A 22,933-nucleotide genomic window follows, 5' to 3' on the forward strand; every position below is an offset into this window, starting at 1 on the left:
TCCGACAAGCTGTTTACACAGCGCGTGTCATACCTAGGATGCCGAGCCTGGCACCAGACATGAGGCTGCTGTGAAATGTTTTGATTATACTCCAGTGTCTCTACAGGTCTCTCCTCTCTCTCTCTCTCTCTCTCTCTCTCTGCCACAAAACTTAGTGCACAAAATACATGGCTTTCTGCAGTCTACATTTTGTGTCCCACCTCAATTAGGCCAGTGAAAAATACAACAAGAAAAAGGAATAGAATTTTTAATTCAGCATCATGAGTATTCTCCACAAAACAATTTAGGAATATTTCTAACTTGCTATTTTATCCTTGGGTGTTTCTTTACTTTGGCTTCTTCCTGTTTTTCTTGTGATTTGTTTTATTTTATCGCCTTTCCGTCCTTTTTGTTACATTGCTGTAAAAAAAATTTGCTACATTGCTGTAAGGACAAGATGCTCACGCCTCCCTGCCTCTGGTCAGTCCTTTGATCCGAAATCTTTGCGCTCCTCCAATCTCTCCTCTCTCGATCCCCAATTTTATCGCTCCACCATTGGCGGCCGAGCCTTCAGCTGTCTGGGCCCTCAGCTTTGGAACCGCCCCATCTCTCTACCCCTCCCTCCTTTTTAAGATGCTTTTTAAAAACCTACCTATTTGACGAAGTTTCCTTTCCAAATCTTTCCTTCTGTGGCTTGGTCTCAAATTTTGTTTGATAACGCTCCTGTGAAGCGCCTTGGGACATTTCACTTCATGAAAGGCGCTATATAAATGCGAGTTGTTATGGAATCACCATAAAGCTGGAAACATTCCATTCTTCGATCAGCGACGAAAGAAAGCTTTCTTCACTTTCCCCCGGTATTTGATAATTCCCCTTCTACACCAGTATAAATTTTTCCCATTTCCACAGCAGCTGTCTCTGTGTAATTTCCTTCATTTAATTTGGGTGGAATTGCTGACCATTTTGTGTTTCTGCTCACTGGATGCTGTGTTGATGCTGCTTAGACTCATTTAACTTGGGATGCTTATAGGTACCAGAGAGAGAATACTTTCATCCACAGAATAGATTGAAACTTGAATAAAAAGGTAGTGCTCTGAGCCATCCTGCTGAGCATTCGGATGACAGTCATTCCGAACTGCTGCACTATATGTACCATATGGTAGCTTGGGGCCTTTTATTCTCTTTCCCTTCATCCCCAACACCAGGAAAACCATTATCCAAATATCTTGGTGATACCATTTATACTCTTAAGGCCTCAATAATTTGAATATTTTGAGTGGCTGAACAGATGTTTAAAAATGAGCATAAATGCTACGTAAGAAAATAAGAAAGCTTGGAATTGTGCGGGGGTGGGGGTGAAATATTCAGGCCATCAAGCCCTCGTGCCACAATCCATAACCAGCTGAATCATGCAATCTTCCTTCTCCCTCCCCTCAGATTCTGTGTTCTCTCCCAGTTCTCCATGTGAAGTGAACAGTTCAACCAACATTTTTATTAATTTTTAACATACGTTTGATGCAGCTCCATTTCAAAGGTGTCAATTGACCCAGAATTATCCACTTTTACTGTTTTATATAACTTTCCTGCGGGATAAAAAGCATCTAATATCTAATCTTTCTCGAGGGTTTACAATTCTATCCTTGAATTTTGTGCTGATTGTTCAAGTTAACTAGTTTATCTGCACTATACTGTATCATTATTCTAAGGATTTATCTTGTCTCCTTGATCATCTTGCCTCCAGATAAATTAAGTTGTCACTTGATTCAATGACTTAGTTCTTTAAGGCTGGGAATTATCCTTGCGACTCTTATTCACACTCTTTTCCAATATATCTGTCCTGGGAGAGAGTGAAACCAAGCACTACTTCAGAATTGACCTCAACGATGTCATTTGAATTTGTTCTCAATTGTGCATTGGTAGCTGTACGTTCAGTTGTCTAGGCCCTGAGCTGTAGAAATCCCTCCCTAAACCTCTCTACCTCTCTCCTTTTAAGACATTCCGAAAAACCCACCTTCTGGACCAAAGTTTTTGGTATCCTGCCCCGATATCACCCTTTGTGGCTTGATGTCAAATTTTGTTTGATCACATTCCTGTGCAGAGCCTTTGGGCATTTTATAATGTTAAAGGTGCTATATAAATGCAAGTTGTTGTTCAGTTCTGTCTCTATGCATCTTACTGCCCAATTGGCCTTATTCACAACCGCTTTACATTGGCTAAATACTTTGGTGTATGGTCAATAGCCATATCCAAATCCTTTTTCATTTTTTCCCACTCCTGCTAATGAAGACAAAATGGTCCCTTTTCATGTCCTGCACGTGCCTGCTAGTGTTGCACTTTTTATTGCCTTGTAAACTACCTTGGTTTAACTTCAAATCGCTGCTGGAAAGACAGATGAAAATTCTTATGTGACTCGTAACTTATTCCAAGGCGAGCAATGCTGGTTTGCTAATTATGGTGGAAGCAACAATCTGATCTGTTTTTCATGTTTGAACACGTCTGTTAGATTCTTCCCTTTAAATTGTAGCAAAACCAGGTCTCGGAATTTTAAAATGGAATCCATAGTTGATTGTTTTTAAAATATTAGTTTGATTCTGGATATGGATGACAAAAGCAAGGATGCATTTATTGCCCCAAGGAGATGTCATGGACCTTGTTGATCTGTGGCAGCCTTTACGTTGGTCCCACAATAGTGTTGGGTAGGGAATTTCAGGATGTTGGCCCTGCGGCTGAAGGAATGGCGATACATGTCCAAGTCAGGATGGTGTGTGACTACCAAATAGAACTTGGACCTGATGGTGTTCCCATAGTCTTGCTGCTCTTGTCCTTCTTGATGGTGGAGTTCTCAAGGCTGGGAGCTATTAAGAATGAACTGGTTCAATGTACATAATACAACCGCAATGCACTGCTAGTGATGGAGGGCGTTGATGGTTAATGCAGTGACAGTGGAGCCAATCTGTCCTGCATGGTGTTGAGGTTCATGAGTGTGGTGATACCACAGACTTCCAAGTGAGTGATGATAATACTCCTGACTTAAGACTTATAAATGGTGGAGAGGTTTTGAGGGATCGTCGTGTCAGCCAGTCGGCAGAGTACCCAGCCTCTGCGTTTCCTTTCTGGAGATGGTCATTGCCTGCCACTTGTGAATTTTGAATAGTCTTTGTGAACAAAACATTGAATAGACTTCAAGAACACCAAGTTCAAAATGAAAGATTTAGTCATTACTTGAAATGCAATACATTTCTTAAAGAATATGCACCAACCTAGATTATGCATATAGACTAATCTGGTATTTATTTTCCATTGCAATGCCATCAATGTGCTGAAAAGCAATCTGGAGCTTGCACTCAGCTATCAAGAGTTGTGTCATTTATTGCATGAGATGCCATTCACGGCAGCACCTGTTGTTGTTATTACCAGTGCTGGTGTTTGGCTTGGGGCTGTGGCAGCATAAACATTGGCCCGGAATTTGCGGCTGGCAGAAAACAAAGGCGTTTGTTTGCTGGCCTCATAGGGATCTTACGATCCCTGTGACTAGGACTTCGAGTTTCATGACCTTGAATTCACTATGAAGGGGAATATTGCCATCCGGCCCCAGTGCTGATTCCAATCCAGAGAGATCTGCTCGAAAAGTGTGTATGCTCATGTCCAATGAGTGCTATGCTCCCTCCATAGTCAAACAGCCTGCTGATGCGCTCCGTCGAGATTTACTCATCTGTAATGGCCATGACAGCAAGATACTGGAGGGTGACTGCTACCTGTAAAAACTGGACCCCAGCAAGGAGCCATTAACCCAGATTTTGCAGTCAGCGACCACCGAAAGGACATGCCCACAGACTTTCTATGGACTTTTGCGGTGATTAAAAATCCATTTCGATGTGGCGCCCTCTACAGGGCACCTGGGACCTGCGTGAAGAGGGCAAGCAAAACTGTCTCCTCAACCAATCAGATTGAAGAATCCTCTGATGTGCAGAGTCTGAACTATAAGTTAGAATATTTAATTCAATGCTAAATCATGTGCAGAAAGAGAAATGAAAGAGGGAACGAAAGATGGGGTTAAGAGGGAGAGAAATTTTTTTTTAAAAATTACATTTAAAAAAATTTTTTAAAATCTCCTAACGATAGTTTAAAAATTGAAGGAATGAGACTCCACACGAGTAAAAATAAATTTTCAGGGCCAGAGAGCTTGTTTGATAGTAATTAAGACATAGCATGCATTACAAATGGACAAGACTTGACTACTTCTGGCGTGTTTAGTGGGTATATAAGTGCCGCAACTTCAAGCCCTTCCATGTGTTTCAATGCTGGGTCTCTGGGTGAGGTAGCAAAGGATGTGGAGGAACAGAGCACCTCTGACTGCAACTTGATGATTTTCATGTTTGACTGCATGTGCGGACGGTGGAAGCTGCTGTCTGATTTACTCCATAATAATGGGTGAGCGCTGATATCCTCTCCATTATTCTTATCGTAAAATCTGGGCCGATGTCTTCAGGATGGATGTGGAGGGGGAAAAATTTTAGAATTGGAAAATAACCAGCTTTATTATTCTGACTGGGGACGGAAGCTCCATAATGACTGTTAACCACCATGAAAAATAAAATAGTGGTTAAGTGTTTGGAGTTATTACATTATTTACAAACCTGGCTGCAAGATTTGGCATCCAGGATTGAATGGCTTTTCCACAGTGCTGCTGTGTCCCAAGACACTCCACCTCACATAACCGGATCCTGGGATTTCCCCATCCAATGCTCCCAGAGCCTGCAATGTTCCTATCTAGGTACACCCCATTCTGTGCGCCCCAATACTTGCAGAACTTATTACATCCTTTCTCTCCTCCCAGAACTATCTTCCAATGCTACCCCCTGCCCCCACCATAATTGCACAACTCTTCCCTCCTCCCCCCCCCCCCCCCTCCCCCCACCACTGCCAAGCCCCATGTACCTGCTTCCAATCTGGAATTTGTTGTCTGCCTTCTTGCTGTGTTTCTTGGGTTTTATTATTTTGATGTAAAATTGAGATGTATAGTTAATTTGCAGGTAAAGGAACATTAAGGCCGCTGATTTAGAATTTATTCCCCAAAACACTGATCGTATAATGCCATGTAATAAAAATGCATTCGACGTGTCGCAAATCACTGGCCCTGATATATTGTGCATTACATTGTTGTGAAACAGTATGTCCTCCAACTCACTGAGAGCATTGGCAGATCTGCAAGCATTTTAACTTAAGAAAAACCCATAGTGAATCCTGGATAGGCAGTTAAGTTGTTTACTCTTGAATCTACTGTGTTAACTGTCTGAGGGACAGACGGGCATCTTTTAGCAGCATTTCTGTTCACCTCCTCCAGTCCTACAACCTCTCCAAGATCTCTGCACTCCTCCAATTCTGGCCTCTTGTGTATTCCCGATTTTCAACACTCCTCCATTGGAGTCCTTGCCTTCAGCTGCCTAGTCCTTGGGCTCCAGAAATCCCTCCTGTAAACCTCTCCCCCCTTTAAGACACTCCTTAAAACCTACCTCTTTGACCAAGCCCTGTCCTAATCTTTCCTTGTGTTGCTTGGTGTCAAGTATTGTTTGATAAAGCTCCTGTAAAGAGCCTTGGGATGTTTCACTATGTTAAAGGTGCTTTATAAATGCAAGTTGATGTGTGTCTGTTTTATAAAGACTGACTTACCTTGTTGGATTCTTCTAATTTTCGCAATTGAATTGGCATTAGTAGGTTTGTAGGCACTGTCATGTGGGACAGACCATGTGTGCATGCATTTAAGTATTTTAACTTGACTGAAGATGTGAAATTTCAAAGAAAAATATATATTTGTAGCAATCAAACCAATGCCAATAAAACATCTTGGGAGCCAAAATATTTTAAAGCCATTCTGCCTAGCCTAGGGGCACTACTCTATATAATGCAGATCGAAATTTACATTCTTCAATTCTTTCAGCAGTGACTGAGTTTATTTCTATTTTTTTTCTCTTTGTGAATGGAGTTTGATGATTCCCTGAGTTTTCATTTGATTTTGTCGATATGTCATTGCCTTTCAAGTTGGAAAATAATTGGACTGCAACTTCCATCAGGCTGTGATATGCTGCTACTTATAGAAAATTAAATGAATAAATTATAGGCAAAGGAACTTCATTTAAATTGCCTTGCTTCCGCATGTATATTATACAAAAATAAAACGGCCAGGAGGCTGTTTCAAAGCAGCAGTTCAAGTTTGGGTTCAAGCTTGTTGACAAAGACTTGGCTCTTGCTGTTGGTTTATGAGGTTATCTGAAACCCTGGATGCAATTATTTGCTTGTAATAGGGTAGCTGGTCTCTATATTTTCTTTCCTTCTGTTGCTGCATTTGACACCACGCACACACAGATTTCCACTACTCTTGGTCTTGGGGTTTCAATCTCACTGCCTCCTCAGTTGGTATATGGGATCCGCTGGTGTGCAGTGCTAATACCCCAATACCACTGGCCATCTCACTGGATCAGCCTCTGCCAGCTCGTCGTTGACTCTTCACCATTTCTCGGCCTTCTGATTACTGTGGACACCCTCCAGCAGCACACATGCCGATATTTTGCCCTTGGACAGCTCCTGGAGACATACCCTCTCTCCGGGTGTCTCCAAACCTGAATAGCGGGTTTGTGTGGCTGCTCCGCGCTAACTCCACATTTCCACAAGTCGACTTTGTCCCGCCAAAGTGTCTTCGACTTCTGAACACCTTCATATTGTCTCCTTGCTGACCTCTGCGAACACAACATGCCTCTTTTAATCTTTACCATGGTGATTACAAAGTACCAGCACAGAATCAGACCATTCGGTCCCAACAGGTCTATGCTGGTGTTTATGCTCCACATAAACCTCCTCCCGCCCTTCATCTAACCTCCCCTTTCTACTCATATAACCTGAATTCAACAACAACAACTTGTATTTATAAAGTGCCTTTAACGTAGTAAAACAAACCAAGGTCCTTCACAGGAGTTTTATAAGATCAAGCAATAAATTTGACACCGAGCCACATAAGAAAAAATTACGAGAGATGGCCAAAAGCTTGGTTAAAGAGGTAGGTTTTAAGGAGTGTCTTGAAGGAGGATAGAGAGGCGGAGAAGTTTAGGAGTTGCAGAGCTTGGGGCCCAGGCAGCTGAAGGCACGGCCACCAACGGTTGAGCAGTTATAATCAAGGATGGTTGAGGGCAGAATTTGAGGAGCGCAGACATCTCGCGGGGTGGGGGGTGGTGTTTGAGAGTTTGAGAGTCTGAAGAAGTTTAGAGATAGGGAGGGGCGAGGTCATGGATGGATTTGTAAACAAGGTTGAGAATTTTGAAATTGAGGCGTTGCTTAACTGGGAACCAGTGAGCACAGGGGTGATGAGTGATCATGACTTGGTGCAAGTTAGGACACGGGCTGCCGAATTTTGGATGATCTCAAGTTTACGTTGGGTAGAATGTGTGAGACCAGCCAGGAGTGAGTTGGAATAGTTAACTCTAGAGGTAACAAAGGCATGGATGAGGGTTTCAGCAGCAGAAGAGCTGAGGCAGGAGCGGAGACAGGTAATGTTAGGAAGGTGGAAATCGGCGGTTTTAGTTATGCCACGGACATGTGGCCGGAAGCTCATTTCAGGGTCAAGTATGACACCAAGGTTGTGAACAGTCTGGTTCAGCCTCAGACAGATGCTGGGGAGAGGGATGGAGTCGGTGGCTAGGGAATGCAGTTTATGGTGGGGACCAAAGAAATGGCTTCGATCTTCCCAATATTTAATTGGAGAAAATTTCTGCTCATCCAGTACTGGATGTCGGACAAGTAGTCTGACAATTTAGAGACCATGGAGAGGTCGAGAGAAGTGGTGGTGAGGTAGAGGTGGGTATCGTCAGCGTACATATGGAAACTGATGCTGTGTTTTCAGATGACGTCACCAAGAGGCAGCATATAGATGAGAAATAGGAGGGTCCAAGGATAGATCCTTGGGGGACACCAGAGGTAACCATGCAGGAGTGAGTTAGAGAAGCCATTGCAGGTGACCTCTCTTTGTGTCCATCTGTGTTCGCATATCGGCTGCTGCTGAGACCTACAGACTCTGTCACAGGTGGGGCAGATAGTCGCCGAGGGAAGGGATGGGTGGGACAGGTTTGCCGCACGCTCCTTCCGCTGCCTGCGCTTGATTTCTGCATGCTCGCGGCGAGGTGGTTAGCGCCCTCCCGGATGCATTTCTTCCACTTTGGCCAGGGACTCCCAGGTGTCGGTGTACATTGCAGTCAGTGACATTCGCCAGTGTGAAAAGCTTCACGATTCCAACGTGCGACTGCAAAATCAGCAGAATTATACTTTCCAATGTCTTTACAAGCTACAGTATTTATCCTGTCTCTCATTCCAGCGCGAGTCGAACCCGCCACAGAAGGCCCCATTGTAATTCAACCCATGAAGCAGGACCTTTTCATTTACTTGTTGTCATTTGGCTATTTGAATAGAAAGCTGCTGCCAGTGACGTTTGTGTGAATTGCTGAATACAGTTGGCTGATGAATGTTGACTGGTCCATAATGGCTCAATCGTCACCAACGCCAATCTACTTCAGCTTTAGAAGTGTGTTTTTTTTTCAAGTTTTGCGTTTCTGCTTTGTTTGGATGAAAAATGGCCTTTGTGATGCACACGGCTATCAATTGATCCTCTTGGGTAAAGAAAGCAGATAGCACGTCTTTTTTTTTGTCTGCAGGCCATGTTAATTTTTCTTTTCCTCTTACCTTTCAGTTGAAGCTGTCGGAGGCAAGGCTTTACCCTGTATTGTTGATGTGCGAGATGAGCAGCAAATCAGCGAGGCGGTGGAGAACGCAGTGAAGATCTTTGGAGGTACAGTAAGACCAATGACCATCAGCATGGCAAGGTAGTGGACTGGTGACTTCTGCCTGTAGGAACGTATGAGCTAATGATGTGGATGGTGATTTAAGCACCCATGTTATACACTGAGCTGGTTGATCAAAACCAGGATCCATTCTTGGCTAAGGCTACTGTGACGCACGCATTACGTTCAGCAACAGTCGTCCCAGTAAAGCATAGTTTCCAAAACAATCCTTTTTGTGTTCTGAGATCACCCTGTGATTCAGTGTTCCAAGTAGAGGCACTGAAGAACAGCCAGAAAGAGGATGAATAAGCATGTGATTTAAATGTGAATTTTGGACTTTAAGGACATTGAGGGCTATGGGCATAGGGTGGAAAGTGGAGTTGAGGTCTGAGAACAGCCATGATTTTATTGAATGGTGGACCAAGCTTGAGGGGCCATGTGACCTACCCCTCCTCTTTCTTAGTTCTCAGTCCCCATCTTGAAGAGGGGGACTTGAGGGCCATCAGTTTGAGTGGAAGAGTAACAAATGTTGACTCAACTCATGTAACTGAAACATGATGGGAAAAACATTTTTTTTTCCAATGGGTTAAAAGGTTGATAACTTGTGCATATTTCCATATTGTCATGGTTCCAAGGTGTTGAAAGCTGCAATATAAGCTGTAGGGTAACTCCGACACGGCAAACGATCCCCTGGTGGGCAGAGGAAACGTTTCAAGGACACCCTCAAAGCCTCCTTGATAAAGTGCAACATCCGCACCGGCATCTGGGAGTCCCTGGCCAAAGACTGCTCTAAGTGGCGGAAGAGCATCCGGGAGGGCGTTGAGCACCTTGAGTCTCGTCGCCGAGAGCATTCAGAAATCAAGTGCAGGCAGCGGAAGGGGCGTGCGGCAAACCAGACTCCCCACCCACCCTTTCCTTCAACAACTGTCCCACCTGAGACAGAGACTGTAATTCCCGTATTGGACTGTTCAGCCATCTAAGAACTCACTTTTAGAGTGGAAGCAAGTCTTCCTTGATTTTCGACGGACAGCCTTTGATGATGAAGCTATAGGGTCAATATTTATTCTTGAAAATAGCTAAGTTTTGACATAAAGGAGAATCCACGATAACACCGAGTACTTAGAATAAATCGTGAAACATCGTCCCCTGATATCATTCCATTGACTATCCAGCAGATTGGTTATACTTTTCTAATTTGCAATATGTACACTCTGCACACTTACGCAAGATGTTCATCCCAGGTCAAGGACTTTGTCCCTGAGTTGCAAAGGAATGGTGTGATGTGAGTGGCCGTTCTGTCTTCTATGCTGAATAGATTAGGGCAAACATAGATCAGTTGGGCCGAATGGCCTGTTTCTGTGCTGTAAATTTGATGTAATACTATCCTATCTAGTGTACGTTAAATACACTTTCAAATACAGGTCCCTCAGCCTTGTGTCTTGCTCACCCATGTAATTTGGGAAACCAGGTGATGGGACCAGTATGTTGGAAAAACCAGAGGCCTGGGTTGTTGGTACACAAACACTGACTTGACATAACCTTGATTAGAATGGCACACAGGTCATTGAATACACTATGTCAGTACTTTGCATTTTAATGTGTTATAGTATAAATATACTCCAGGGTAGTAATTTTGTGCCATAAATCTTTCAGTACCAGTATGAATAACTAACTTGTTCGTGTGTCCATCCTTTTTTCTCCTTCCTTTTCCGTCTCCTACTTCAGGAAACAGAGGACAGTAGCGAGATGACAACAGCAACAACTTGCATTTATATCGCGCCTTTAACGTAGTAAAGCATCCCAAGGCACTTCACAGGAGTGTCAGCAGGAAAACGTGCAGATTGAGTATGTTTGAGCTGTTGCAATGCATTGACGTGTAGAATAAGTGAGAAAATCAAATACTGGAACCAAATTCCCAGATCATTTGTAGTCATTTCACCTTTTCGAGTTCACAGTGGAACATCAGAGACTTGAATGCTCCTCTTGCAACATAATCTTTAAACTTGGGTATTGTCCTCCTGGGTTGTTTTGTCCATTTTGCTTGCGTGTTTTTGATAAGTTTTGTATCTATTGTTAATGTGTTGATTTCAGCAATGTAGAAACCGCAAGGTCCGGGTATGCCAGGCCACAAAATAAGGTGGTTACTCTTCCTTTACAACAGGTCATGCTCAAACATGGGTGGTGGTATCAGAACATAAAGAGGAGCAGGAATAAGCTGTATGGACCCTCGAGCCCCTATCCGGCATTCAATAAGATCATGGCTGATCTTCGACCTCAACTTCACTTTCCTGTCTGATCCCCATATCCCTTGATTCCCCTCAGAGTCCAAAAATCTAACAATCTCTGTCTTGAATATACTCAACAACTGAGTATCCACAGCCCTCTGGGGTAGAGAATTCCAAAGATTCACAATCCTCTGCGTGAAGAAATTTTTCCTCATCTTAGTCCTAAATGGCCAATCCCTTATCCTGAGACAATGCTTCCTAGTTCCAGACTCTCCAGCCAGGGAAACCAGCCTCTCAGCATCTACCCTGCCCAGCCCTCTCAGAATCTTGTATGTTTCAATGCGATCACCTCTCATTCTTCTAAACTCGAGAGCAAAAGCCCACTCAACTCGAGATCTCCTCATAGGACAACCCTCTCATCCCAGGAATCAATCTAGTGAACTTTCATGCACCCGCTCCAAGGCAAGAATATCCTGCCTTGGGTATGGAGACCAAAACTGTGCAAGTGTAGTCTCGCCAAAGCCCTTTACAACAGTAGTAAGACCAATACTCTTGTACTCAACCCCTTGCAATAAAGCCCAACATGCTATTTGTCTTCCTTACTTGTACGTGCATGTTAACTCTGTTTCCTGGTACAAAGGCACCTAAATCCCTCTGAACACCATCATTTAATCGTTGGGTTTGTTGATGCCAAACAAGAATGACATGCTGGCTCCCCCTTAACGTCAACACACCCAGTTTCTGCTCAGTTCACTCATTGTTTTGGGCATCTTGATGATGTTGGGTTGGTGAATGTGACGACATCGACTTCTTCATAATGAATACCTCCATCAGACCTCCAGTGGGCGACTTTACTCTGTGGATTTTGGTGATCATCGGTTTGTGCGGAGCAAGTGATAGCATCCATAGGAATTTGTATTCCCCCACACACCTTTCGGTTCCGCGACTCCAGATATTTGTAGGACACCCCTTCACCCTATTAATCGTCCTTCCTTGCGCACGCACTCTCTCGAGCTCCTTCCCTGAACTCCTCGACTTCTCCATTGTCAGCAGTGTCTCAGTGGGTAGCGCACTCATGTCTGTGTCTGAAGGTCGTGAATTCAAGACACACTCCAGTGATTTGAGCACATAATCTCGACTGACTCTCGGAGTGCTGTAGTTTCGGAGGTGTCGTCTTTCAGATGAGACATTAAACCGTCCTCTCAGATGAACGTTAAAAGAGCCCACAACACTCTTTTGAAGAAGAGTCGGGAAGTTTTCCCACTGTCCTGGCCACCCAAAACATTTATCTGATCATTATCACATTGCTTTTTGTTGTGGGAGCTTGCGATGTACAAATTGGTTGCCGTGTTTCCTGCATTACAACAGTGACGACACTTTTATAAAAAAAAATACTCCATTGGCTGTAAAGTTCTTTGGGATGTCCTCGGGTCATGAAAAGCACGATATAAATGCAAGCCTTTCTTTTTCTCCCATCTTTCTACTTTCAAACCCAATTTTTCAATCAAGCTTTTGGTCACTCTTCACCTCTCATTTTCTTCCTCTTCCACCTTTCTGTAGAACATCTTGGCGATGTTTTTAAGTTGAAGGTGTTGCATCAATTGCAAATTGTTGTTGTCATAAAACTCTTTCTAAAAACACACGAAGAATGAATTGGGGGAGTGTTGCTGGTACCCGTGGGCCTGCACCCCACCAGTGGTCTGCACCTCCAGGAGAGGTGGAAAAAAATTGGAGAGAAACATCTTGAGAAATGCCTAAATATTCTATTTTGGTAAGCGACCATTTTATTTTTTATTCCTACAGGCATAGATATTTTGATAAATAATGCCAGCGCCATTAATCTAACTGGTACCCTGGACACACCGATGAAGAAAGTGGACCTCATGATGAGCGTTAACAGCAGGGGGACTTACCTCACGTAAGTACTGTAAATATTATACTGACACTCTGTTCAATTCTTGCAGTAGGTGATAAGATATATTCTTAGTGCGACATGGTAAAGAAAAGATTACATCTGTTATGATTACAGGAAGAGAAATTTATTGTGAAGATTACAACAACAACTTGTATTTATACAGCACCTTTAATGTAGTAAAATGTCCTAAGGGCCTTCATACAAAATATGACACCAAGCCATATAAGGAGATATCAGGACAGGTAACCAAAAGCTTGATCAAAGAGGTAGGTTTCCAGGATCATCGTAAAGGAGAAGAGAGAGGTGGAAAGGTTTAGGGAGGGAATTCCAGAGCTTCGAGCCTCGGCAGCTGAAGGCACGGCCGCCAATGATGGAGCGATTAAAATCGGGGATGGACAAGAGGCCAGAATTGGAGGAGCGCAGAGATCTCGAAGGGTTGTAGGGCTGGAGGAGGTTACAGAGATGAGGAAATAAAGAAAGATGTCTCAAAGTGCATTACAGTCAATAAAGTACTTTTGGAGTGTAGACACTGTTGTAATGTGGGAAACATGACAGCCAATTTTTGCACAGCAAGCTCCCAGAAACAGCAATGTGATGATGACCAGATAATCTGCTTTCATGATATTGATTGAGGGATAAATATTGGCCAGGACATGAGGAGGGATGAAGCACTGGGTGGTATTTGAAAATATGGATGTGAATTTTTAAATTCTCAGTCATTTTAATTGACACATTATGTTATGTCATTTTTTAAAGGAAGGGAAAGGAATCCCTTTTTTTCTCCTCATTATTTTGATGATCTTGGGTGGGCAGCCAGATCCCAGTCTTCTGCCTGTGCATCTCGAAGTCAGGCAGTAGAATGTGCACAAAAGCAGTCTGAGATTATAACTCCCTCTGACTTTCTCCCAGGCTCTCTGGCTTTTTTCACTACCAGTTATTTCACAGTTTTGTATCTTGTTTAGGAACAGAATGCATCACCGGGAGACCTTAACCACCCAATCTGGAGGGGAAAATGAATTTTGTCTGCCATGCTTCAATGACTTATTTCCACATATCTTGAGAAAGCAGGCTCTTAAGCTGGTGCAAGAGAGAAACTGGGGGTTCTGGTACTTGCTTATGTTTGACAGTCTTCAAACATTTGTAGTTCTGCAGCTGTATTCCAAATTTATCCTGATGCAGTCACACTCTTCTTCTTTACACTATATGCTCAACTGTGCTACTGTTTTCAATTAGTTTATGCTGCACTCACATTATATTCTATCCTTAGTTGCCTGTTCTAAGCAGGACAGTGCCATTTTCTTGGTTTAGGTATCAACCTATATCTTGCATAGGATTACACCGGATGTACGGCACAGAGACAGGCCATTTGGCCCAACCAGTCCATGCCGGCCTTTATGTTCCACTTGAGCCTATGTCTTGTAGTGCTATAATCTGGACACGGTGCCAGGGCTCTATGTCTCAGCTGCTGTGTCTGAGTGTGGAGATTGTTTATGTTCCATGTTGGGGTAGGTCCATCAAATGGAGGGAGGAAGCAGGGCATTCAAAACTGGACAAAATATTCTCACTGCAGCCTAACCAATGATTTGCATAGGTTTAGCATACCTTTGCTTTTGCACTTGGTGTCCTTAGTTATAAAAAAAAAGCTCAATCTCCCACTTTGAGATTTGCATATCTGAAACCTGAAGTGTCTCTTACACTCAAAGCTAAAACTGGATTAGAGGATAATTTTCCAATCCATATTATTCCTCAAAATGTATTGCATGCAAAAAAAAGTTTTTTTTTTTCTGAAACACTCTATCAGCCAGTACTCTCCTGTAGTAGAACCTCTTTCTTATCCTCTGAAAGAAGGAATTGCATTTATATAGCACCTTTCACAACCTCAGGATGTCCTAAAATACTTTACAGCCAATTAAGTAGTTATGAACTGTAGTCATTGTTGTAATGTGGGAAACGCGGCAGCCAATCTGCGCACAGCAGCAATGTGATAATGGCCAGATAATCTGTTTTTAGTGATGTTGATTGAGAGATAAATATTGTCCAGGACACCAGGGATAACTCCTGCTCTTCTTTGAAAGACCTTGGGATCTTTTATGTCCACCTGAGGTTGACGAGACCTTGGTTTAATATCCCATCCGAATAACGCACCTCCGACAGTGCAGCACTCCCTCAGTACTGCACTGAAGTATCAGCCGAGAGTTTTGTGCTCAAGTCTCCGAGAGTAGAACTTGAACTCACAACCTTCTGAGGCAAGAGTGCTACCCACGGAGCCATGGCTGGCACTAAAGTAGTTGCTAGTTTTGCTATGGTTATTATTTTTTTTCCCCCTTCCTTGACACACTCCAGTTGAGTCAGTTACTGATGTATTTGGTGCCAGTATAACGTCAATATTGAAGTATTCTTTGGCTTTACAGTTGAGGTGAAGCTCATTTAAGTGACGGATTCCACATCTTCTTGGATCAATGTTCCACGTCGTGGTTTGGCATAAACTATTTGTGGAGATGCAATCACTGTTCATTTTACTATCATCCAAAGTGAATAAACTTCCAGGAGCACCAATGGCCATTGAGGATCTTTTTTCTTCTATATTTAAGATTATTTGTATTCTACACAAGATGATATAGCTGAAGCTCTAAGTACATGAGGGAGAAAGAAATAGAAGGTTGTGCTGATGGAGTGTGATAAAGTAGGACAAGAGGAGGCTTGTGTGAAGCCTGAACACCAGCACAAACTTGTTGGACCCAATGATCTGTTTCTGTGTTGTACATACTTCTTGACTTCCCTCATACAAAAAAAACCGAGGAAGTCTCTAGCACAAGTAAAGAACCTGGAGTCGTGGGAATTAAATGGTTGAGGTTGAATGCACTGGATTTGTAGGTTTGCTTCCAGAGCACTGTTCATAATCGTGGCTGTGTACCCAAAACCAAAACCCAAACGGTCTTTTAGCACAGTTGCACGCCAAGTACACTGGATGAAACTCAGTCACCAGTAAAGGCCACAGATCCACTCCATAACCAGGGTGCCAAGGCTGTGTTTGTACATGATCAATTTTTACTCGGACAATTCTGCGATAAGCCACTCTGGCATGTCGGCCCTTGTCCCCTACGAATGTGCATGCAACTTTATACGCATAATATTTGGTAATGTTCTGTCCCCAGGGGTCAGGTAAACTCATTAGTGTATTTGGGTCACTGTCTGAGTTTCAGTTAATGGAAGAATGAGAGCTCTCTCCCAAACTGTGGTGGTCTGTTGTTTTATTGAAAGTAAAGGCTTATACAGGAGACAAAAGTCAATACAGCAGATTCCACTTGATTATTGAATATCTGGTTTGTGCCTCCTCAAATGCAAAAATAGTGAAACACAATTTCCATCCTGGTGTTCAAATCCCTCCATGGTTCCGATCTGTGTAACCTCCTCCAGTCCGACAACCCTCCGAGATCTCTGCGCTCCTCCAATTCTGGCCTCTTGCACATCCCTGATTGTCATCGCTCCACCATTGCTTGGGCTCTAAGTTCTGGAATTCCCTCCCTAAATCTTTCCGTCTCTTTATTTCTCCTTTTGCGACGCTCCTTAAAACTTACCTCTCTGACCACCTGTCGTACTATCTCTTTGCGTAGCTCGGTGTCAAATTTTGTGTGATAATCACTCCTGCGATGCTCCTTGGGACATTTTACTACGTTGAAGGTGCTATATAAATACAAGTTGTTACACTTGCCTAACTCTGTTAGTAACACTAAACCTGGATCAGCATCTGTACCATGAAGTCTTTAAGCATTCCTCTTCATCATGAACCCAGGCTAACTGAAGAATAGGGGAATATATGTGACAGTCAATTACTCCCTTCCTCCACGCTCAAAGCCACCTCCACCATGAAGACCAGGTTACTGGAGTCGAAATTTCACTGACTTTTGTTGAGCCAAGCGTGCAGTGGCATTTGGTAACTCTTCAACATGATGGCTTTCTCATACATCCTCAACTCTAATCCATTTGCAGCAGTTTCAAAGTACTTTTACTTCAATTTGCTAACTTCAGAACAAAGCCGTCAGCTTGTACAGTAGGGCTCACTTTCCAGCACGAGCCTTGTCCCTTCAAAGGGTTACTAGGGCTACATTCCAAACAGGGTTAAATGTGGACTCTGTTTGCAGTAAACACAGCAAAGCAACCTAAACACAATAAGGACCTTGGAGAAGTAGATCCAAGGTGTTTCTAACATATAAATACCCATCCTTCCAAATCAGTTTCCTCCTTGTGATTCTGAAACGGGTAGCTTTCTTCCTCAATTTTTCAAAAAATACTCCCATAACACTGTTCCACCGCCGTTAACTTTTCCATGATTCTGTCATCCTCTTACTTCCTCATCACCAAATACAAAACCATCAGCTGCTTTCTGGAGGCTGGAAAGTAGGCCAGCGTCTTGGAGTGGTGTCTGCGGTGGGTGTTCTAGCTGCGGTACATTTATTTTTCTCCTGATTCAGCCGTGAGATCAGAAAGAATTCTTTTGGCTTCAGCATGGAATTTGAACCATTGTTGAGACATGTACCGACAAGGTGGCTTTTGCTGTAGTACAGCATTCGCAGCGTCCTGAAATAACATTCCAGCACTCCAGTCTTGCGGCAGAATGCGGAGCACTGGGAATAATTTGACAGTGCTGTGCAGAGGTGAGAAAGCACTGCTCACTGTCACTGCGATGATTTTACTTTTAGCTGCAAGTCCTCTGCACAGAAAGCAGCAATGGAGAAATGACCTCTGACCTCTCTGCAGGGAAACCTCTCGGATGGTTGACTTAACCCCAGGTTTTTCTCAAGTGTGAAGCAGGAGAGTTTGACGAACTTTGAGAGGTAGTTGTGTGAAGCTGGGAAACATTTACTCCTCTGTCACCTGGTTTGTTTTAGCAAGAACTACTTACTCAAGCAGCCTAAGAAATCTTAACCTTTGAACTAACTGTTCATGGTATTTCCTTAATGAAAGGAAGAACATGTATTTATATAGCAACTTTCACAGCCTCAGGACATCAGAGCTTTCTAATCACTTTTTGAACTGTAGCCCTGTAGCCACTGTTGTAAAATAAAAAATGTGGCTGCCAATTTGTGCACAGCAAGCTCCCACAAACAGCATTATGAAAATGACCAGATAATCAGTTTTAGTGATGTTGATTGAAGGATAAATATTGGCCAAGACTCTGGGGAGAACTCCCCTGCTCCTCTTTGAAATAGTGCCATGGGATCTTTTACATCCACCTGTGAGGGTAGAAGGGGCCTCGGTTTAACATTTCATCCGAAAGAAGGCACCCCTGACACTGCAGCACCCCCTCAGTTACTGTACTGGGAGTGTCAGTGGGACTTGTGTGCTCAAGTCTCGAGTGGGAATTGAACCCACAATCTTCTGACTCAGGCAAGAGTGCTGACAACTGAGTCAAGGCTGGCACTAATTTTGTCAGATATATTCTTTGATGGTTAAAGCTATGATGCAGGACCTGATTTTAAAGAAGCTATCTCCAGTACAAATGAGACAAAGCAAATGCTGCAAAATTGCTGATGGTCTACACTCTAATTTTGCAGGTATTTTGCCTTCACGCGCCTCTGCAGTAAAGTGGTCCCTTCTACACCCACCTCTGATATTCTTCCTGTTAAAAAGACCGTCCGTTGAGAAAAAAGATTTCATAGAAACTTTTTTTTCATTCACAGAATGTGGGCGTCACTGGCAAAGCCAGCACTTATTGCCCATCCGTCGTTTCCCTTGAGAAGGTGGTGGTGAGCCGCCACCTTGAATACAACTGGGTGGCTTGCTGGGCCTTTTCAGAGGGCAGTTAAGAGTCCCTACTTCTTGGGCAGTATCGAGGATGATTTGCTTCCACGCCAAAAAGGGATGAGTTCACAGGTGTTTCAATGAAGGACCTGACATTCTAGATCCCAAACTACATATTGAAGGGTGGAAGATGCTTGTGTGTGGGTTTTTTTTTAACGTTTGGAGGCCGTTGCACACCAGCCACCACACGGGCTTGACAGAGCTAGGTCTTGGTCCAGTGGCAAGGGTTATCCAAGACGACTGGAGACCAGCTCTGCTGCACAGACCGAGCACGGACACATCGCAGTGTGGGCTGGCCCGTGCTGCCCCTGGGCCCTCGCCTCTTCTGGGTCCAGAACTCGCACCTCTCCTGGGACCTTGAGAAACCACCAGCCGCAGGTTGGGGCCATAAAAGGAATGAAGGTACGGCAGCCCAGGAGCAGTGTGTGAGGCCCCAACCCGTGAGAAACCACCAGCCACAGGTCGGGGCCATAAAAGGAGCGGAGGAGCAGGGGCCCGGGAGCAGCGTGGAGGCAGGCCACTTCAGGGAGCAGCGTGAGCTGGTGCAGGAGGGCGGCGACTTGGAGAAGGGCAACTGGATTGGACGTCACCAAAATCAAGATCGCTGATTGGAGCGTGGGCAGGTCCAGCAGGAAAGGCAGCAAGCAGCAGAGGAGCGGTGAGGTTGTGTCGCAGGGGCGGCGAGAGATTGTACCAGGACGTGAGTTAAGAGTCAACCACATTGCAGTGGGTCTGGAGTCACATATCGGCCTGACCGGGTAAGGATGGCAGATTTCCTTCCCTCAAGGACATGAGTGAACCAGATAGGTTTTTACCACAATCTGGAAGTTTCATGGTCACCATTTAATAATACTAGCTTTTTATTCCCGATTTTAATTAATTGAACTTAAATTCCCCCAGCTGCTGTGGTGGGATTTGAACTTGTCTCCCGATCATTAGTTCAAGTCTCTGGATTACTTGTCCAGTAATGAAACAGTCTGCTATCGTAGCCCTACTTACAGCACATAATAGGGCCCAAGTTTCCACATGATTCGCGCCTGATTTTTAGGAGCAACTGGTGGAGAACGGACTATCTTCGAATTCGCAATTCTCCACATTTTTTTTTCTGCAGTTCTAGTCAGGTAGAACAGTTCGACTTTGGAACAGAATTTTTTCTTCAAAAGGGGGCGTGTCCGGCCACTGACACCTGATTTGAAAGTTTCCACAGTGAAAATGTACTCCAAACTAAAGTAGAATGGAGCAAGTGAAGATTTTTGTAGAACTGAACAAACCTGTTCTACACATTAAAAAATCAGGCGCAGGTTACAAATCAGGCGTCCAGAACGAGTTGGGGTGGGGGGGAAGGGAAGTCATTAAATTCTACAATCAATCCTTATTTATAATTACACAAATATTATACAAATAAATCCAACCTGAATAAACATAAGCAAAGAAAAGATTAAATAAACCATCTTCCTACCTGTGTGAAAGTGCTTCAGCCAGGAAGAATGGTGCAGCAAGCCTCAAAACGAGGGAGCTGACCGAATGCGGGCGGGGGAGGAGGGAGCCGACTAGCGGGGGGGGGAAGGGAGCTGACGAACGCTGGGGGGGCGGGGGGGTGAGGAGGGAAGGGAGCCGACGGAGGCGGGGGGGAAGGGAGCCGACGGAGGCGGGGGGGAAGGGAGCCGACGGAGGCGGGGGGGAAGGGAGCCGACGGAGGCGGGGGGGAAGGGAGCCGACGGAGGCGGGGGGGGGGGGGAGGGAAGGGAGCCGACGGAGGCGGGGGGGAAGGGAGCCGACGGAGGCGGGGGGGGGGGGGAGGGAAGGGAGCCGACGGAGGCGGGGAGGGGGGAGGGAAGGGAGCCGACGGAGGCGGGGGGGGGGGGGGAGGGGGGAGGGAAGGGAGCCGACGGAGGCGGGGGGGGGGGGGGAGGGAAGGGAGCCGACGAACGCGGGGGGGCGGGGGAGGGAAGGGAGCCGACCCAACGCGGGAGGGGAGGGAAGGGAGCCAACGAACGCGGGGTGGGGGGGGGAGGGAAGGGAGCCGACCCAACGCGGGAGGGGAGGGAAGGGAGCTGACCGAATGCGGGAGGGGGGGAGGGGAGGGGAGGGAAGGGAACCTACCGAACGCGCGGGGGAGGGAAGGGAGCCTACCAAACGCGGAGTGGGGGGGAGAAAGAGGGAAGGGAGCCGATGAACGCGAGCCGACGAACGCGGGAGGGAGAGAGCCGACCGAACGCGGGAGGGAGGGAGCCGACGAACGCGGGGTGGGGGGGGGAGGGAAGGGAGCCGACCGAACGCGGGAGGGGGGGAGGGGAGGGGAGGGAAGGGAGCCTACCAAACGCGGAGGGGGTGGGGAGAAAGAGGGAAGGGAGCCGACCGAACCCGGGGGGGAGGGGGGGGAGAAAGGAAGGAAAGAGGGAAGGGAGCCTACCGAACGCGGGGGTGGGGGGGGTCGGGTGGAAGGGAATGGAGCCGTTCCAGACGACTGGCGGGAAAGAGAGAAGGCTGCAGGAAGCCTCAGAAATTGAGGAGCTATTTCCCGATGGCAAAAGGGGGAGGTCGTCGGGAAATGGCTGCCTCAACTTTCTGAGGCTTCCTGCACCCTTCTCACTGCTACAAGAAGCCTCTGTGCTGATGGCAATGTACTTTTATTAAAAAATGTTCAAAAACTAAACAGCTACAAAGAACAACAAAAATGGCCGAGTGCCAATGTTTTTTTCACACTGAGCATGCGCGAACGCTCCAACGCGCACGTGCAGCGTTGCCGGCAGGAAAAAACTAATTTAAATAGTACCCGCCCCCTCCCACTTACAAAATCGGCGCGAGTGTAGGCTCCGGCCCCCTGGGCGCCGCGCCAAACAGACAAGGAGCTGCAGAGCGCTCGAGAATCGCTCGTTTTTTTTCCGGCGCCGTTTTAGGCGCGAAAAACAGGCGCCCAGCTTGGAGGGGCGCCCGTTTTTTATCATGTGGAAACTTGGGCCCATAGGGAGGCCCTTTGGCCTGTTGCTCCTGTGACAGATTGGATTTGAATTATTACATTTTTGTAGGAGGACCTTTTATTCAGTGGGGTTAATAGTTACTCGTGTGCACACTAATGTCTGAATATTCTTTTCTCCTAATGAAAGTTGGTTTTAAGTGAAATGCAGTGGGCAGTCTAACGGCACAACAGGTGAGGGCGCAGCAAACGTGAGCACAGCATTTAGAACTGCACCAAGAGTTCTTGCAGGTAATCTGCTAACATCAACCAGAGGTGTTGAGACAAATGCTAAATGGAGATGAAAGGTGGTGGAGGAAATCCAAAGGTCGTCTTTTGCTCATTGGCACCCCCTAGTGGCAGGTTATAAGCCTGTGCTCTCTGAAGTAATTTAGTGTGCGATCACATTTTGTGTAAGGGAAATCTAAACTTGCATTTTCAATGCCAATTAAGTTCCTATCAGGATTTATGGCACTGAGGCCTGGCATTGAAGTCTAGATCTATTGAATCCTGCATTTAAGTTGCAATGCATGTCGCAGTGGAGGTGGCGCAGGCTTGGACTGCCTATAAATCTGCTTCCTCCATCGAGTATGGTACAATTCCATCATTTAGCAATCCTCTGGCAGAAGAGAACTGCTTGTAAAATAAAAATTATGGTCATCATTGATTAAAAGCAATAAAATTAACAAATGTGAAATTCAAATAGGGTGGGGGTGGAAGAACGTTATCGAACACAATTTGACCACGAGCCAAATAAGGAAATATTAGGACAGGTAGCTTTTAAGGAGCAACTTAAAAGGAGGAGAGAAAGACAAAGGTTTAGGGAGGGAATTCTAGAGTTTAGGGCCTAGACAGCTGACGGCACTGCAACATTGGTGGAACGATTTAAAAGTAGGGGGGATGCACAAGAGGCCAGAATTGGAGAAGCGCAGAGATCTCGGAGCATTGGACGATTGGGAGGGGTGAGGTCATGGAGGGATTCAAAAACAAGGATGAGAATGTTTAAATCGAGGCATTGCTGGACCAGGAACTAATGCAGGTCAGCGAGAACTGGGGTAATGGGTGAACAGGATTTGGTGCGATAGGATAAGGGCAGCAGGGTTTTGGGTGAGCTCAAGTTTTTGGAGGGTGGAAGATGGGAGGCTGGCCAGGAGTGTGTTGGAATAGCTGAGTGTAGTGGTAATGAAGGCATGGATGAGGGTTTCAGCAGCAGATGAGCTGAGGCGAGGGCGGA

The 22,933-nt window shown here is 45.2% G+C and overlaps 1 protein-coding gene across 2 annotated transcripts in view; it reads left to right on the top strand.

Moving 5' to 3' along the window:
- hsdl2 (hydroxysteroid dehydrogenase like 2) overlaps nt 1–22,933 on the top strand; it is a 142,978-nt gene that overhangs the window by 45,095 nt on the left and 74,950 nt on the right. For both annotated transcript variants that reach the window (XM_070888244.1, XM_070888250.1), the window contains exons 3-4: nt 8,711–8,809; nt 12,830–12,944. In XM_070888244.1, coding sequence (XP_070744345.1) covers nt 8,711–8,809; nt 12,830–12,944 — 214 coding nt within the window. The remainder of the gene's footprint in view (nt 1–8,710; nt 8,810–12,829; nt 12,945–22,933) is intronic.

The sequence above is a fragment of the Pristiophorus japonicus genome, chromosome 1 (assembly GCF_044704955.1).
Source record: "Pristiophorus japonicus isolate sPriJap1 chromosome 1, sPriJap1.hap1, whole genome shotgun sequence".
Taxonomy (NCBI): domain Eukaryota; kingdom Metazoa; phylum Chordata; class Chondrichthyes; family Pristiophoridae; genus Pristiophorus; species Pristiophorus japonicus.